At 42.0% G+C, this 19491-nt stretch overlaps 1 protein-coding gene across 1 annotated transcript in view; it reads right to left on the bottom strand.

The window, feature by feature from the left end:
- Window positions 1-347: 347 nt before the first annotated feature.
- Window positions 348-19491, bottom strand: part of LOC126234932 (gustatory receptor for sugar taste 64f-like) — a 157693-nt gene continuing 138549 nt past the window's right edge. The window contains exon 8 of the mRNA XM_049943672.1: window positions 348-486. Coding sequence (XP_049799629.1) covers window positions 373-486 — 114 coding nt within the window. The 3' untranslated portion in view covers window positions 348-372. The remainder of the gene's footprint in view (window positions 487-19491) is intronic.

Here is a 19491-nt window from a genome sequence, read left to right as displayed (position 1 = left end):
CCATCGAGATTTGCCACGGTTTCGCCATGTGCTCACGACCGCATGTCATGCCAGGGGGACGTAGGCTAACTGCATTCTGGAAAGATTTAGTATTTAGCCGTATTTCTCCTGTCGTCGACAAGGCCGCTAAGTCCCACATTCGGCACCCTTAACCAACATTCTTCACTTTTCCTTCGTCGAGCAAGAAGCAAACACGTGTCTCATACACTTTGTTCATAACACATCAGGCGTCACACGCGATTAGGACATTAACCGGTTAGTACATGATGTCCTCTGTAGGAGCGGCTGCAACGTTTTAGATGAAAATACGGTTGCTGAGTACATGAATACAATCATCAGCAGCTGACAAAATGTTCTCGATGTGAGCAATGGTTACGAGCAAACGGGTTCTGTCGAATTGAGGGACTGTTGTTCCGTCCTGCTGAAGGCGTTCACGTCGTTCAACTGCAAGAGCACCACTTCGTACGTCGCTATGGTGCCGGCTACCTGAAAAACAAAATATCGTGGGAAATAAAGAGTCAAAATTTCGAGTAGGTGATGAAAACTGCACCAAATTTTATGTTTATGCCTTTTCAGCGCTTACTGCTACACATTAAAACACAAATTAGTAATCACGAACGGTAGTCATAAAGTTTTAATTACCAACTAGAATTAAATCAAATTACGTAATTAACATTCAATCTGTTTGCAGTCTACAGCTCTGGTAAACAATGAAATCCCGCGCTACAGTACCGTAGCACAGACCTACAGCAGCCAAGACAAAATGGTTCATCCTATACATACTGTGTAAATATTGCAGCTGTATCCAGATGGCCTACTTAGCCGTCTGGATTAGTCCGACATAGCTAAAATATTCCCGCTGTTGCCAAAAACCAATTACCACAAGATGCCCCAATTAATTTGCAACCAGCGGTGTGTAGCTTCTATATGTGGATAAAGACAGCAGCACGAAACCACCAAACACTGGTATAATGTGCATTTATCTATCGACAACCAGTTCTGATTGAGGAACCATCTTCAAACTCATCAACATATTAACAAAACTGTTTAATAAATAGAAAAAGTTAAAATAACTAAGATGATTTATTGTTTATCCTTTTTGTTACGACGTAAAGTCAAGAGCCGGCTCTCCAAGAAGGAACGAGAGAGAAGAGTTGGCTGTGAGAAGAAGTCAGCCAATCGCACACTGACCGGACCCCCTTCCAGGACGACAATGCGACAGCAGCGGCCCCTATGTGAAGAGGACACAAGCGCCGCGCTCTACTGGTCGCGGCCCAGTTGACAGTAGCTTCAAGATCAGCGACTTGGATTGAAGCGTCAACACTCATTACTTCACTTGTACACTCTATGTACACTACTAGCCATTAAAATTGCTACACCACGAAGATGACGTGCTACAGACTCGAAATTTAACCGACAGGAAGAGTATGCTGTGATATGCACATGATCAGCTTTTCAGAGCATTCACACAAGGTTGGCGCCGGTGGCGACATCTACAACGTGCTGACATGAGGAAAGTTTCCAACCGATTTCTCATACACAAACAGCAGTTGACCGGCGTTGCTGGTGAAAGGTTGTTGTGATGCCTCGTGTAAGGAGGAGAAATGCGTACCATCACGTTTCCGACTTTGATAAAGGTCGGATTGTAGCCTATCGCGATTGCGGTTTATCGTATAGCGACATTGCTGCTCGCGTTGGTCGAGATCCAATGAATGTTAGCAGAATATAGAATCGGTGGGTTCAGGAGGGTAATACGGAACCCCGTGCTGGATCCCAACGGCCTCGTATCACTAGCAGTCGAGATGATAGGTATCTTATCCGCATGGCTGTAACGCATCGTGCAGCTACGTCTCGATCCCTGAGTCAACAGATGGGAACGTTTGCAAGACAACAACCATCTGCACGAACAGTTCGATGACGTTTGCAGCAGCATGGACTATCAGCTCGGAGACCGTGGCTGTGGTTACCCTTGACGCTGCATCACAGACAGGAGCGCCTGCCATGATGTACTCAACGACGAACCTGGGTGCACGAATGGCAAAATGTCATTTTTTCGGATGAATCCAGGTTCTGTTTACAGCATCATGATGGTCGCATCCGTGTTTGGCGACATCGCGGTGAACGCACATTGGAAGCGTGTATTCGTCATCGCCATACTGGCGTATCACCCGGCGTGATGCTATGGGGTGCCATTGGTTACACGTATTGGTCACCTCGTGTTCGCATCGACGGCACTTTGAACAGTGGACGTTACATGTCAGATGTGTTACGACCCGTGGCTCTACCCTTCATTCGATCCCTGCGAAACCCTGCATTTCAGCAGGATAATGCACGACCGCATGTTGCAGGTCCTGTACGGGCCTTTCTGGATACAGGAAATGTTAGACTGCTGCCCTGGCCAAAACATTCTCCAGATCTATCACCAATGAAAACATCTGGTTAATGGTGGCCGAACAACTGGCTCGTCACAATACGCCAGTCACTACTCTTGATGAACTGTGGTATCGTCTAGAAGCTGCATGGGTAGCTGTACCTGTACACGCCATCCAAGCTCTGTTTGACTCAATGCCAGGCGTATCAAGGCCGTTATTACGGCCAGAGGTGGTTGTTGTGGGTACTGATTTCTCAGGATCTATGCACTCAAACAGCGTGAAAATGTAATCACATGTCAGTTATAGTATAATATATTTGTCCAATGAATACCCGTTTATCATCTGCATTTCTTCTTGGTATAGCAACTGTAATGGCCAGTAGTGTAGCTCAAACTGGGAATTATTTACACTGAAGAAGCTTGATTATTTTGTATGTAGCCCTTCGCTAGCGACACATCTGTGTAATTGCGAAGGTAAGTATTGTATATTTCCATTTTTTAATAAAATTCATTCATAGGATTTTTCTGTACAGTTTGTCTAGCAAACCCAGCACGTTGGATTCGTAGACGCCACATATTTGTCAACTAGCATAGAGACATAATACTTTTCATTCCTGAGTTTTTCATTCTGTAAATGAAAAGTTAATGGTCAGTGTATTGTTCAGGAACAAAATAAGATTAAACACTAAATTTAAACAAAATAGTGTTATCCACGAAAATGGTAGTACACATTCTGAGTGAATAATATTTGTATTAAAAATAGCTGAAATGTATGTAACACTCAGAAAACTCAATATTAAACACATAAAAAATTATGAAAATAATATCACTGGAAATGTGAAAGTTTAGGTCGTTGCCGAATGTAGTTCTTTTGATACATCGAAAAAATAATGGCGTGGGGGGAGGGGGGGGGGGTCGAAAAAAGATATGGAAACACCACATGACCATTTTTAACCCAGCGTAGGAAACCCATTGACACTCAAACCAGTTTCCAGTTGCCCCAGATTTGTTAAATCTAGGTCCTGTATGGTTTTCAAGGAAATCTTATACCATTATTCCTGCGAAATAGTGGCAGTTTTAGGTTACGATGATGGAAGTGAGTAGTGGTCACGCACCAGTCTCTCTAAAGTGGACCACAAACGCTCAATAATATTGAGATCTGATGACAGTGGTGTGTAGAGGAGATGCAACAACCCATCCTCACGCTCACAAAATCGGTCCTAAGCGATGCAAGCTGTGTGAACAGGAATCGAGTCGTCTTGGAACACAGCACCACCCCTGGGGATGGACCTGACCAGTCAAAACGGTCACATAATCGTCGAGAGTAATGTGACCTAGCAGAATGGCCATGTGTCCTTGGAAATACTTACCACTATGTGGCTGCCCAAAATTATATCAAACCTCCCACCACAAGTTTCACTCTTGTTATAGTTGGTGGGGACTTCAACCTTTCCTCGATATGTTGGCAAAAATACTTGTTCAAAACCGGTGGTAGGCAGAAAACATCTTCCGAGATTGTCCTAAATGCTTTCTCCGAAAATTATTTCGAGCAGTTAGTCCACGAACCCACGCGAATTGCAAATGGTTGCGAAAACACACTTGGCCTCTTAGCCACAAACAATCCAGAGCTAACAGAGAGCATCATGACTGACACAGGGATTAGTGATCACAAGGTCGTTGTAGCTAGGCTCAATACCGTTTCTTCCAAATCCACCAGAAACAAACACAAAATAATTTTATTTAAAAAAGCGGATAAAGTGTCACTAGAAGCCTTCCTAAGAGACAGTCTCCATTCCTTCCGAACTGACTATGCAAATGTAGACGACATGTGGCTCAAATTCAAAGATATAGTAGTAACAGCAGCAATTGAGGGATTCATACCTCATAAATTGGTAAGAGATGGAACTGATCCCCCATGGTACACAAAACAGGCCCGAACGCTGTTCCAGAGGCAACGGAAAAAGAATGCGAAGTTCAGAAGCATGCGAAATCCCGAAGATTGGCTAAAATTTACAGACGCGCGAAATTTGGCACGGACTTCAATGCGAGATGCCTTTAATAGGTTCCACAACGAAACATTGTCTCGAAATTTGGTAGAAAATCCGAAGAAATTCTGGTTGTATGTAAAGTACACAAGCGGCAAGACGCAGTCAATACTTTCGCTGCGCAGTGCCGATGGTACTGTTACCAACGACTGTGCCACTAAAGCGGAGTTATTGAACGCAGTATTTCGAAATTCCTTCACCAAGGAAGACGAATGGAATATTCCAGAACTTGAAACACGAACAGCTGCTAGCATGAGTTTCTTAGAAGTAGATACCTTAGGGGTTACGAAGCAACTCAAATCGCTTGATACGGGCAAGTCTTCAGGTCCAGATTGTATACCGATTAGGTTCCTTTCAGATTACGCTGATACAATAGCTCCCTACTTGGCAATCATATATAACCGCTCGCTCACCGATAGATCTGTACCTACAGATTGGAAAATTGCGCAGGTCGCACCAGTGTTTAAGAAGGGTAGTAGGAGTAATCCATCGAACTACAGACCTATATCATTGACGTCGGTTTGCAGTAGGGTTTTGGAGCATATACTGTATTCAAACATTATGAATCACCTCGAAGGGAACGATCTGTTGATACGTAACCAGCATGGTTTCAGAAAACATCATTCTTGTGCAACGCAGCTAGCTCTTTATTCGCACGAAGTAATGGCCGCTATCGACAGGGGATCTGAAGTTGATTCCGTATTTCTAGATTTCCGGAAAGCTTTTGACACCGTTCCTCACAAGCGACTTCTAATCAAGCTGCGGGCCTATGGGGTATCGTCTCAGTTGTGCGACTGGATTCGTGATTTCCTGCCAGGAAGGTCGCAGTTCGTAGTAATAGACGGCAAATCATCGAGTAAAACTGAAGTGATATCAGGTGTTCCCCAGGGAAGCGTCCTGGGACCTCTGCTGTTCCTGATCTATATAAATGACCTGGGCGACAATCTGAGCAGTTCTCTTATGTTGTTCGCAGATAATGCTGTAATTTACCGTCTAGTAAGGTCATCCGAAGACCAGTATCAGTTGCAAAGCGATTTAGAAAATATTGCTGTATGGTGTGGCAGGTGGCAGTTGACGCTAAATAACGAAAAGTGTGAGGCGATCCACATGAGTGCCAAAAGAAATCCGTTGGAATTCGATTACTCGATAAATAGTAGAATTCTCAAGGCTGTCAATTCAACTAAGTACCTGGGTGTTAAAATTACGAACAACTTCAGTTGGAAAGACCACATAGATAATATTGTCGGGAAGGCGAGCCAAAGGTTGGGTTTCATTGGCAGGTCACTTAGAAGATGCAACAAGTCCACTAAAGAGACAACTTACGCTACACTCGTTCGTCCTCTGTTAGAATATTGCTGCGCAGTGTGGGATCCTTACCAGGTGGGATTGGCGGAGGACATCGAAAGGGTGCAAAAAAGGGCAGCTCGTTTTGTATTATCACGTAATAGGGCAGAGAGTGTGGCAGATATGATACGCGAGTTGGGATGGAAGTTGTAAGTAGGCTGTTTAGGTTCTTATATTGGTAACGCCAACGCCACGTAGCGCTCTGTATGAAAATCACTGGCTGTGCTGTGTGCAGTCTGTGTCTGGTTGGCATTGTTGTAATACTCGCCATTGTAGTGTTGGGCAGTTGGCTGTTAACAGCGCGTAGCGTTGCGCAGTTGGAGGTGAGCCGCCAGCAGTGGTGGATGTGGGGAAGTGAGATGGCGGATTTTTGAGAATGGATAATCTGGAGGTGTGTCCATCAGAAACAGTACATTTGTAAGAATGGATGTCATGAACTGCTATATATATTATGACTATTAAGGTAAATACATTGTTTGTTCTCTATTAAAATCTTTCATTTGCTAACTATGCCTATCAGTAGTTAGTGCCTTCCGTAGTTTGAATCTTTTATTTATCCGGCAGTAGTGGCGCTCGCTGTATTGCAGTAGTTCGAGTAACGAAGATTTTTGTGAGTTAAGTGATTTGTGAAAGGTATAGGTTAATGTTAGTCAGGGCCATTCTCTTGTAGGGATTACTGAAAGTCAGATTGCGTTGCGCTAGAAAAATATTGTGTGTCAGTTTAAGCACAGTCATGTATAATTTTACCAAGGGGACGTTTCATATGTCGACCCTTAGCCGAGGATACCTCACTGGAATCTTCTGGTTTTTTCTTGCAGTTTGTGTAATTAGTGTAGCTATTGTTTATTGCTAGCGCGTAATTGTAGAGAGAATCTCCTTTGTAGTTGCAGTCTTTCATTGTTGTACAGTAAAACAGTTGTGGCATGCATGTAGATTTGCACCAAGTATTTCGCAGTTGCGCTTGCAATTAACTAGATATTATTTTCAGTGCTATGTTAATGTGTTCTCTTATTTTTGCTCTTCAAATTGTGATTTTCTGTGTTATCGTGTGAAATATTGTGACAATAATGGCGTGTGAAAAACGTAATAGTAGGCTCCAAAGTAAACTGAGAAATAATAGTGACGACGAGCGTAGCTTACCAGCACCGCTGTGTAATGAATTAACAGACATTCAAAGTATAAATTGGCAACTGTGCATAGGGAAATGGAGCGGGCGTCAAATAATGGTGTAGACAGTGAAACAGGTAGTGAACAGGGAAGCATTATCGATCGATCGGTCGGCAACAGCTCGCCTCAGGAATCGGGAATGACAGAACACAATATTGCAAATACTGTAGACTTAGGTTTTGGGTCCTCACCGTTTTCTCAAATGAGTCAAGACACATTTTCTGCTTGACAAAATGTGAATGTTGCCGGTGAAAATGCACTGCCAAAAAGCATAGAGAAACAGATTCCAGACACTATTACATTATTATTGCAATTAATGCAACAAATGGAACAAAATCAGAGACAAACACAGCAAAAGCTTCAAAAGTTAGACACAATGGAACAAAATCAGAGACAAACACAGCAAAAGCTTCAAAAGTTAGACACCATGCTTGAACAAACACGTGAAGATTTAACTACTGAGTTACATAACATTGAATCGAAATGTCAAAAAGTCTGTAATGACGTAAAAACACAAATTTGTGAGCATTTTCAACCTATTTTTTGCGGCATGAAAATGCATTACAGAATCACGAAGCAGCCATAAAAGAACTGCAAACTATTGTTCATGAAAATCATGAGACCTTGCAAGCTAAAATTGACTCAGTTGCATCTACCGATTCGGTTACGCAACTTGCAAAAACTCAGGAAAACTTAAAGGACACAGTAGATACTCTGAAAATTGGTTCAGAAAGACATATGGAGGAAATTAGTTCATTATCAGAGAAAGTAGTTGAACTTTCGGATCAGCTAAATAATTTATCTACGAAGGTAGATGATAATCTGAATGACACAAAACCGGTAGTCTTTAATGACACAGAAGAGTGCGAACAAATTAGGAAATTTAAACAAAATCAGAATCAAATTAATACGCAACACCAAAGAGAAATCCAGGAAGTACAAGATCAGCTGACACAGGTAATACAAGAATTACGTATTTCAGAGGACACTCGCGCTCCAATATGGGAAGAGGGACATAGAAATACGGAACAGCCACAAAATAATAACATGGGGTACTTCGGAAATTATGCAAGAAATTGGCAAGGTACCCCGAATATTGAGATGGAACCGCCGAAACGAAGTAACTATGACTGATATGCGACTCGCCGACATGATGATTTTGACTATAAGCTGTTTATTACTACACGTAAATTCAAAACATTTAAGAATTCTGGGAACGACATTCATCCACAAGCGTGGCTTCATCAATTCTCTCATTGTTTTCCTCCCAACTGGTCATTAGAGCACAGATTAGAATTTATGTGTGGCTATTTAGAGAATGAACCAGCTGTAAGAATGCGATCGGTCATTCATGATTGCCACAGTGAAGGAGAATTTCATCATGCCTTCCTCTCAGCATATTGGTCTCAAGCTACACAAGACCGAGTAAAACATAGCATCATAATGATGAAACATTTCGAACAATCTGAATTTTCCAGTATTGTGAAATATTTTGAAGACATGTTGCACAAGAATCAGTACCTGTCAAACCCATACAGCCCCTCAGAACTCATCCGCATTTGCTTAATCAAATTACCTGAACATTTACGACATATTATTTTGGCAGGACGTTGCAAAGACGACATTGAAGGTTTTCAGGGACTCTTACAAGAATTAGAAATTGACACTGACAATCGCGGGACGCGAAAACAGGAACACAACAATTACAGGTCACATCCGTCACAATTCTGCGACGACAGAAATAATAACTGGACACGACAAGGCTATTCTTACAACGCAAATCGTGAACAAAACAGACACCACCCATATGACAACCACTGGCAGAGTAATAGTTACAGAAAAAGATCGCATTTCCGTAGTAATGAATATGAGAGAGACAATCATAGAAACAGACAATATGGCAACCAGAACTATTATTATCACGGGAGACAGAATAACTTCAGACGCAACGGTCCACCGTGCAGTGATAATTCAGGGAGAAATTCTCCACCACTTAACCGACAAGAAAGAAGCTACAGGAACTACCGACATGACGACAGACGATATAATCATAACGACAGACCTGAATTTCATCAGAACTGGCGGGATTCAAACAGGGCTAAGCTCTCTCGGCATGGTGAATTTGTAGAAGTAAGGTCTCCTAATCCCAATAACGACGCACGCCAACAAAGAGATAGCAGACAATTACTCGCACCGCAGGCAGCCCAGCCACGTGCTCCGGCTGGCTCAGAGAAAAATAACATAGACGCTAACCTTGAGCAAATTTTAGCATTCCTTACCGACTTATACAACATAATAATTACTTCGAAGTCGAAACTCCGCGCACTAGAAAGAGTAAAGGATTGCACCATATTTCACATGTAAAACCGTTTATTGAGAGATAATCTGCTTTTTAACTTAGTCTTTGCTATAAAATTTTTCACTTCACGTTACTAGTATGTTTTGTCAGACTTAGAATCTGTTAACATGCAACAATGTTTGAAGTTAAATATCCAGTCAAGAACCAAGAGAACTTATTTACACAGAAATTACGAATGCATTGTTATAGTGAACAGAAGACATTGTGTTACTGTGTGTGTACATTCTTGCTTGTTAATTGCACGATTACGTAACGACTATAAGGCTTACATACTTTGAACATATACCCTCCAATGAGATTTTAATGCAATTTTGGTTTACTTGAAAAGATACTTTTTATTTGAAGTACATTCGGTGAGGTTAAAGATGACTTAGCATTTGGTTTCTTTGATAGCTACACGATTATATCATGACGCTACTAATATGTGACACAATTTACATTTTTGCTTTTGGGGTGTGTCTGTTTTACATCTGCACAGTTTTTTATGTATTATTCTGGAAAGTAAAACATGTTTTAGTAGTAACTTTTGTGGTATAGCTACAATGAGACAGCCTTTTCCGTGGCACAACAATACGTTACAGTACAGTACTTTCTTCATCACGGCAATAAGCATAATAACGACGATATCTATACGCAAAGCATTTCACTTTTGTTTATGATGAGGTGAGTACATTGACTTCAGCAGAACTTAGCTTTTGGAGGACGATAACTACGACACTTCCACAGAGATTATCTTACAACAAGACGCACAGTTTAGCACTACAGTACACGTATTTGAGTGATTAATGTTGTACTTAAAACATTTATTTTTAAAGATTTTTGAATTACAAAGAAAGTTTTCCGTGATACATTTCATTCCATTGCTGTAATCTGTAACACCTGAGGGTATAAATACATTAATCCTCAGGGGGGTACACGCTTACTTTGTGTACCACGTGTTTGGCAAGCACAAGGAGCCCTAGCTAATATGGTACTTGCTTATACAACTTTACACATGGGTACCATATTTCTCTAACACAGAATTAGACAGCTATCTGATTATTTAACAGAGAAACAAACATTTTTTTTACTACGTCAGTGACACATGTTTACGCAGTTACACAGTTGGATACTTTCACACTTATGAAATTGTATTTTGTCTGTACTTTGTGAACTGTTCATATTTTTTTCGGAACCATTGTGATACTATGAGATCTTTGAATGATATATTTGGTATGGGATCACGATTTTTAAAGTGCGATTGAGGTAGATGACACTATTGAATGAGCAGAGAATTTTTTTTTAGGTTTTGAAATTATTGCAGAAAGCTACGACGTTTTTGAGATTTGACTGAGGTGTTATGATGTTATTATTACGACGACGATGTGTATTATGTTGTTGAGGAATGTTTATTATGATATGTATTTATTGTGATGAAATATTGAACAAGTGTCGACGAATATGTATATGTGTAATAAGGTAAGGAATAATGAGTAGTGGTTAGGGACTCTGACTTGTGAAAAAGGATGTTGGAAACCAAGAATCGTACTTTAAGAGTTATGAAATGTGTGTAAATGCGTGAATGTATCACAATGCAGGCGAAAATATTTTGCACACTGTTATATTTATAGGATTTTGTTTCTACAGATTTGTGACACAAATTCTCGACCTTTGAAATTGTTTATATGAGACTGCCACTGTAGCTGAAACTGCTGTCGTAAATATTTCCGTAAGAAAGGTAAGTGACCTTGACATAATGAGTTTTGGGCGCCCAGCTGAGAGATAGTCGTCTGACAAAAGAAAGTCATTAGGTGGAAAAAATAAGAGGCCATTATCCTCGTTTCTGACATTTCTTTGTAAAAAGCATCACATCAGTTTATGTGATCGCTCTAAGCTTGTTGATACCAGTGCCTACAAATTTTAATTGTATATTACAGCACTGAGGATGGTCACTAAGTGACCGAAAATCGATTTTGCGGATAATAAAACAAGAAAAAAATACGACCAATGCTGTTTGTCCTACCAATTATATTTCTGTATTATTGTGATAAAAAACAATCACTTTTTCCATAGTGAAGGGTATATCAGCACATTACAGCGTGTTCTAAAGACATTATAGCCGAAAATTACTAAAAACAAACAGAAATTTCCTTAATTTCTCGAAGATATGCTCACAAATGCTGCCACCTACAGGCAACTTAAAAAAAAAAAAGATGAACTGAAAGCACATAATGTAAAGTTTATGCTGCAATCAGGCACTGTGAGTTTAGTTTATTCTCTGAGCTAGGAAAAAACAAAATTTGGATGTAGCAGATGCTACGCAAGGACTGCAGAGGTTAAAGAGTAGGGTGGATGGGCGTTAGGGGCGAGGTGGTGAAATCAAACAGATGAATAAAGTAACCTGCGACTATATTCTCGGTACTCGGATACAGATGTGCTCATCCGGGTTGGGAGCCTGCCTGTGTAGATGGTTGTGAAATAAAGGAAAAGGAAGAGGGAGAGATCCCAGTCTTCTAGAGATACAGTAATCGAGGGAGTGCCAGAGGGACCGATCATTGGTCCCTTTCTCCTGTGGTTTATGTCATTGGCATGACACAATCCTTCAACTCATATCTAGTAACCTATGCTGATGACACCTTCCTCTTATTTTATGAAAAAGATTTTGAGACATTACACTCAGCAGCGACTAAGCGTGTAATGGAAGTAACCACATTTTTTTTACACTGGGGTCTAAACAACAACATCAGTAAATCCCAGCTACTAACATTTAAAACAAATGGTTCTCATGAGGCTGGAATAAACAATATTTGTGGTATTAGATCAGCAGAAGCAGATAATATTAAATTCCTTGGTGTCCACCTGGGCAAAAATCTCCGTTGGGTAAACAGCATTACTTCTGTATGTGAGAAAATCAGCAGTAGCATGTATCTGATAAGTCAGCTGGCAAAAATAGTCACAAGTCAAACACTAAAAATTGTTTACTATGGAACGGTTTATCCATTTCTTAATTATAGTATTGAACTGTGGGGTTGTCCAGCAGAGTTGCACATGCAAAGAATATTAGTATTACCGAAAAGAGCCATTAGATTAATGCAAGGATTAAGTCCAGAGAGCCCTGTCGTGAAATCTTTGTCCAACATAAATATTTAACAGCATATTCCTTTTACTTGTATAAACTTATTGTATTTTTTTCTGAATAGTAAAAGCCAAGTCAATAAGTGCAGTAATACACATAATTATACCATAAGTAAGGATAACTACTTCAGGCAGAGGACAAAATTTAAAAAAAATTGGAAATTTGTGGTAAGGTCTTATGGGACCAAACTGCTGAGGTCATTGGTCCCTAAGCCTACACCCTACTTAATCTAACTTAAACTACCAGAACGTGATTTTCACTCTGCAGCGGAGTGTGCGCTGATATGAAACTTCCTGACAGATTAAAACTGTGTGCCCGACCGAGACTCGAACTCGGGACCTTTGCCTTTCGCGGGCAAGTGCTCTACCATCTGAGCTACCGAAGCACGACTCACGCCCCGTCCTCACAGCTTTACTTCTGCCAGCATCTCGTCTCCTACCTTCCAAACTTTACAGAAGCTCTCCTGCGAACCTTGCAGAACTAGCACTCCTGAAAGAAAGGATACTGCGGAGACATGGCTTAGCCACAGTCTGGGGGAAGTTTCCAGAATGAGTTTTTCACTCTGCAGCGTAGTGTGCGCTGATATGAAACTTCCTGGCAGATTAAAACTGTGTGCCCGACCGAGACTCGAACTCGGGACCTTTGCCTTTTGCGGGCAAGTGCTTGCCCGCGAAAGGCAAAGGTCCCGAGTTCGAGTCTCTGTCGGGCACACAGTTTTAACCTGCCAGGAAGTTTCTTAACTTAAACTAACTTACACTATGGACAACACACACACCCATCCCCGATGGAGGGCTCGAACCTCCGACGAGGGGAGCCGCGCGGGCAAAATTAAAAATAGCTGGTAATAGTCATATTAATGGGCAGATATTGTAAACAAGCCGCCACATGCTTTGAAAACTTGTGAAATAAATCTGTACCCAAGGGTGTTAAAAGGCTTCTTAGTAAATAAATATTTTATTCACTCAGTGAATTCTAACCTACTTGCCCTCTGTTGTAACATGTAATATAATTAGAATATTAAGATGAATATATGTACACTACTGTATGTGTTATCTATGTTAATCTGCTCAACCTATGTAGGACGTTTGCAAAAGTTATAAGCTTCATGGCCTGCACGCAAAAAATTTAAATAAACAAATAAATAAAAATCAAGTTCAGCTGATGGCAGGCAAATGTTGCATCCAGGTGGGGCGCTTCTAGGCTATTCAAGGAGGTGTGAGAACATCCTGGAAAGGTTTCGGTCAGTAAGATGACCTTCAAGCGAAGCTGGGAAAGCAACACTGCTAGAGGAAAAGCCTGAAGGAGCGGTATATAAACCGCAGTCGGAGACAGTCTTAGCAGTCAGAGCCAGAAAGTAAGAGGAGGAGTAGTGACAGAGTCGCACAGGTGGAGTTGCAATCATCACCACAGAGCAGCTGAGTCGTCGGGAGTCATCACTGTAACATGACAGTTCGATGATGCTGCAGTAAATTACAAGAAGACTGTACACATTCGTGAGAGGCACTGATTTTCTAACAAGTTGGTTGGTTGGTTGTTTTGGGGAAGGAGACTAGGCAGCGTGGTTATCGGTCTCATCGGATTAAGGAATGATGGGGAAGGAAGTCGGCCGTGCCCTTTCAGAGGAACCATCCCGGCATTTGCCTGGAGTGATTTAGGGAAATCACGGAAAACCTAAATTAGGATGGCCGGACGCGGGATTGAACCGTCGTCCTTCCGAATGCGAGTCCAGTGTCTAACCACTGCGCCACCTCGCACGGTTTCTAACAAGTATCCAGCCACAGTTCTCACGTCGAGTTTTCTACCTGTTAGCAAAGAACAAGCTCTGTAGAGTTGGTGTTGAGAAGTACTATCTCCTAGTGTTTAGCAGCATGAGTCGCAATGAGCAAATAATTGGTAGTTGTCGGTGTATAGAAGGGAATCTTGATTCAAGTATCCATCTGATGATAGCATTGGGACGAGACACTAGCAAAGTAATCGTCTCTGATACCAAAAGGTAGTACTCAGAAAATAGGGGTTGCTAGAGTGGCACAGTGCAGTCACTGATGGATAAAAGGCCACTGTGAGATGCCTCTCCGAGTAAAATAAAGTGAGTAAAATAAAGTGTACCAAAACCTCTCAGACAAACAGAAGCTAAACGATGTCAAAGTTAGCGCAAGGAGGGCTATGCGTGAAGCGTTCAGTGAACTCGAAAGTAAAATTCCATGTACCGACTCAACAGAAAAACCTATGAAGTTCTGGTCATACGTTAAATCAGTAAGTGGATCGAAACAGCATATCCAGACACTCTGGTATGATAATGGCATTGAAACAGAGGATGGCACGCGTAAAGCTGAAATACTAAACACCTTTTTCCAAAGCTGTTTCACAGAGGAAGACCGCACTGCAGTTCCTTCTCTAAATCCTCGCACGAACGAAAAACGGGCTGATATCGAAATAAGTGTCCAAAGAATAGAAAAGCAACTGAAATCACTCAACATAGGGAAGTCCACTGGGCCTGACGGGATACCTATTCGATTCTACACAGAGTACGCGAAAGAACTTGTCCCCCTTCTAACAGCCGTGTACCGCAAGTCTCTAGAGGAACGGAAGGTTCCAAATGATTGGAAAAGAGCACAGGTAGTTCCAGTTTTCAAGAAGGGTCGTCGAGCAGATGCGCAAAACTATAGGCCTATATCTCTGACATCGATCTGTTGTAGAATTTTAGAACATGTTTTTTGCTCGCGTAGAATGTCATTTCTGGAAACCCAAAATCTACTATGTAGGAATCAACATGGATTCCGGTAACAGCGATTGTGTAAGACCCAACTCGCTTTATTTGTTCATGAGACCCAGAAAATATTAGATACAGGCTCCCAGGTAGATGCCATTTTCCTTGACTTCCGGAAGGCGTTCGATACAGTTCCGCACTGTTGCCTGATAAACAGAGTGAGAGCCTACGGAATATCAGACCAGCTGTGTGGCTGGATTGAAGAGTTTTTAGCAAACAGAACACAGCATGTTGTTCTCAATGGAGAGACGTCTACAGACGTTAAAGTAACCTCTGGCGTGCCACAGGGGAGTGTTATGGGACCATTGCTTTTCACAATATATATAAATGACCTAGTGGATAGTACCGGAAGTTCCATGCGGCTTTTCGCGGATGATGCTGTAATATACAGAGAAACTGCAGCATTAGAAAACTGCAGCGAAATGCAGGAAGATCTGCAGCGGATAGGCACTTGGTGCAGGGAGTGGCAACTGACCCTTAACATAGACAAATGTAATGTATTGCGAATACATAGAAAGAAGGATCCTTTATTGTATGATTATATGATAGCGGAACAAACACTGGTAGCAGTTATTTCTGTAAAATATCTTGGAGTATGCGTACGGAACGATTTGAAGTGGAATGATTACAAAAAATTAATAGGTGGTAAGGAGGGTGCCAGGTTGATATTCATTGGGAGAGTCTTTAGAAAATGTAGTCCATCAACAAAGGAGGTGGCTTACAAAACACTCGTTCGACCCATACTTGAGTAATGCTCATCAGTGTGGGATCCGTACTAGGTCGGGTTGAGAGAGGAGATAGAGAAGATCCAAAGAAGAGCAGCGCGTTTCGTCATAGGGTTATTTGGTAAGCGTGATAGCGTTACGGAGATGTTTAGCAAACTCAAGTGGCAGACTCTGCAAGAGAGGCGCTCTGCATCGCGGTGTAGCTTGTTGTCCAGGTTTCTGGATGCGTTTCTGGATGAGGTATATAATATATTGCTTCTCCCTACTTATACCTCCCGAGGAGATCACAAATGTAAAATCAGAGAGATTCGAGCGCGCACGGCGGCTTTCCGGCAGTCGTTCTTCTCGCGAACCATATGTGACTGGTTCAAAAATGGTTCAAATGGCTCTGAGCACTTTGGGACTTAACATCTGTGGTCATCGGTCCCCTAGAACTTAGAACTATTTAAACCTAACTAACCTAAGGACATCACACACATCCATGCCCGAGGCAGGATTCGAACCTGCGACCGTAGCGGCCACGCGGTTCCAGACTGAAGCGCCTAGAACCGCACGGCCACACCGGCCGGCTACGTGACTGGAACAGGAAAGGGAGGTAATGACAGTGGCACATGAAGTGCCCTCCGCCACACACCGTTGGGTGGCTTCCGGAGTATACATATAGATGCAGTTGTATTTGGAAGTGTTTGCACCATTATTCATTTCCTAACAAACTTCTCCTCTTCGTTCCAACATCACCTCTGCTAAATATCCTATAACACTTTCTCCATCCCACTCCGTTAAAGGGAAGTTAGCGGATCTCAGACTGCAGTGTAGTCGATATTCAGACTGTGCCATGCAGGTGGGAAGCGACAGTCCTAAGTATTACCAAACTGGTTGGCCGTCCTGTACGGCAAATTCTCGCATATATCATGATTATTATCAGTTTTAGATGTTGCTACTGTTGATATTTATGTATTTGGCGCCAACCTAATGTAACGGCATCCATGAGTGTCTGGCTTGTACAATACTTCATTTTAATTGTTTTGACATGTACTGTTTTTCATTTTTTTGTCGATATGTAGGTGATTTGAAGACGGTCATTTGATCTAAACTATTTTATCGTAAGTAAATACACATTACAGCAACTTTTGGGGAATTTTGTTAAGCTCCACTTCTTCAATGGGCTGCTCCATCTAGCAGCACGCTACGTTGCTGTGGTGCAAAGATTTCAATGTGTACCAGGATTATGGACACACATCTGTAAACAAACAGAAACCAACTACGCAACTAGAGTTTTTTTAGGTGATAATTAAACCTTTATGACTACTCGCAAAAGCAAACGTTCGTGGAAAATAATGTGTATTTGAAAAAGGAAGATATAGCTGCCTGGAAGTTAGAATATAAGTTTACTCTACGACTGGTTTTAATGATATTATCGCCATCTGGTCAGCATACTTGAGTCATACTGGCGAACTATGGCGAGCCATCATCGTCGTGCACCATGAATCACTAAACTTTGTAAGAAATTGTATATAGATATGTATAAGTGAGTAGAGTCCTGCGGCATATCGGCTTCTACACGTACATAAATTACAGTCCCCTGCCGCAGTTTTTGTCTGTACGTTCGGGCTAATCTGAGGACCTATACTCGGGGTTATAGCGTAAATGAGTCATACGGGCCAACTAATACAATCCATCACCATCATGGACCCTGAATAATTGAAATTTATAAGGAATTGCATACGGACCCATACAATTAGCATGGCACTTTGTTATGAGGCAGTAAACAGCATATCATCTACACACACTTATATTAAAATCTGCTACAGTTTCTGTCTGTAGGTTCAGGTTAATCTGAGGAACTATGGTAGGGACATTGATAGTGTAGTTGAGCTATACTGGCTTATTGTGGTGAGCCATAGTCTTCATGCACTATGAATTATTAAAATTTAAAAACAGTTGCTTATAAACACGTGTAATACGGTTTTAAATTTCAATGAAATGAACACCCTTAGTTGCTTACAGGCGTTGACATACGTCAACGGGGACAGATGAAAATGTGTGCCCCGACCGGGACTCGAACCCGGATCTCCTGCTTACATGGCAGACGCTCTATCCATGTTTTTTTTTAATTCTTTGTTGATCTCATTTTGTTCTATTTTGTATGTTGTATATGATCGGGGCGGACGTCTAATGACACCCGTTCAGGTTGTTCGTTGAACCGTTCACTCAGTTTTTTTTTTATTACAGAGGGTATCTAAAGCCTCTGACCATCTGAGCCACCGAGGACACAGAGGATAGGGCGACTGCAGGGATTTATCTCTGGCACGCCTCCCGCGAAACCCACATTCTCAACGTATTGTCCCGCACTACATTTGTAGTGCCCCCGCCCATTATACTCTTTACTCGCGACGCGTTGCCGATTCCCGTAAGAGTTCGGGCACTGTTTGTGCATTCGCACAGAAGAAGAAGATGGTCAAGTGGCCGGTGAGCCTTAACTATATATATACTAAGATGGCATCTGTTCTTTCGGACACGTATATACGTTGAGAATGTGGGTTTCGCGGGAGGCGTGCCAAAGATAAATCCCTGCAGTCGCCCTAGCCTCTGTGTCCTCGGTGGCTCAGATGGATTGCCGGCACGGTAGCTCAGCGTGTTCGGCCAGAGAGCCGATTGGCCTCTGTAATAAAAAACTGAGTGGAAGGATCAACCACCGAACTTGAACAGGATGTCTTGCGACGTCCGCAACGACCAAACACAACGATCAACAACGAATAGAATGAAGAAAAAAAAAGAAGATGGATAGAGCGTCTGCCATGTAAGCAGGAGATCCCGCGTTCGAGTCCCGGTCGGGGTACACATTTTCATCTGTCCCCGTTGACGTATGTAACGCCGGTAAGCAGCTAAGGGTGTTTATTTCATTGTAACTAGCTGCATATCCGAAAGAACAGATATCATCTTAGTATATATAATACGGTTTTCATTAGTAGTGAGACTGGTTCGCAAGGAAGGTTAGTTTATATAGTTTATAAATTTTGTATAAATTGGTGAACTGTGATGAACTGAAATCTCCGTCTGGTCATCTAGTGGTGAATGACAGAACTCCTTTGGAGGCATCCATCTGTGTTACAAATCAAAGTCCCAGGCCGCATTTTTCTGTCGGTATGTGAAGGCTAATCTTAGGAACTACTGTAGGAATATTTATACGGGTTTTTCTAGTAGACAGAGTGATTCATGAGATAGGTTTGCGGGTAAATAATGTAGCCATAAGGCTGTACCTCCCATCAGACTCGTACTGCATTGGGGTTAACGATGTATCGCGATAGCTTGCGGCTCCCATCACCACCATGACACGTCGCCCCAAAGCCAATTAATATAGGACAGACAACATTCATGTCTCCTGAGAACTTTCCTACCATGCGCTGCTTAAATCGTTTCAGTGCGTGCTTGATTCGTGACGGCACTCACCGGTCCTCAGAACCGCAGGTTTTGAGACGTGGTACGGTAGATCTTTTGCTGCGGTTGAAGCGATGAAAAAAACCATAACTGCTTGGTGCGGTAGTAGACTGCACTCGTACTTCATCTAGACGTGGCGGGCAGTGGGATCTGGCTGTGA

Source organism: Schistocerca nitens, chromosome 2 (assembly GCF_023898315.1).
Source record: "Schistocerca nitens isolate TAMUIC-IGC-003100 chromosome 2, iqSchNite1.1, whole genome shotgun sequence".
Classification (NCBI taxonomy): domain Eukaryota; kingdom Metazoa; phylum Arthropoda; class Insecta; order Orthoptera; family Acrididae; genus Schistocerca; species Schistocerca nitens.
Note: the sequence above shows the minus strand (reverse complement) of the source record. Positions and strands in the feature narration are given on the sequence as shown.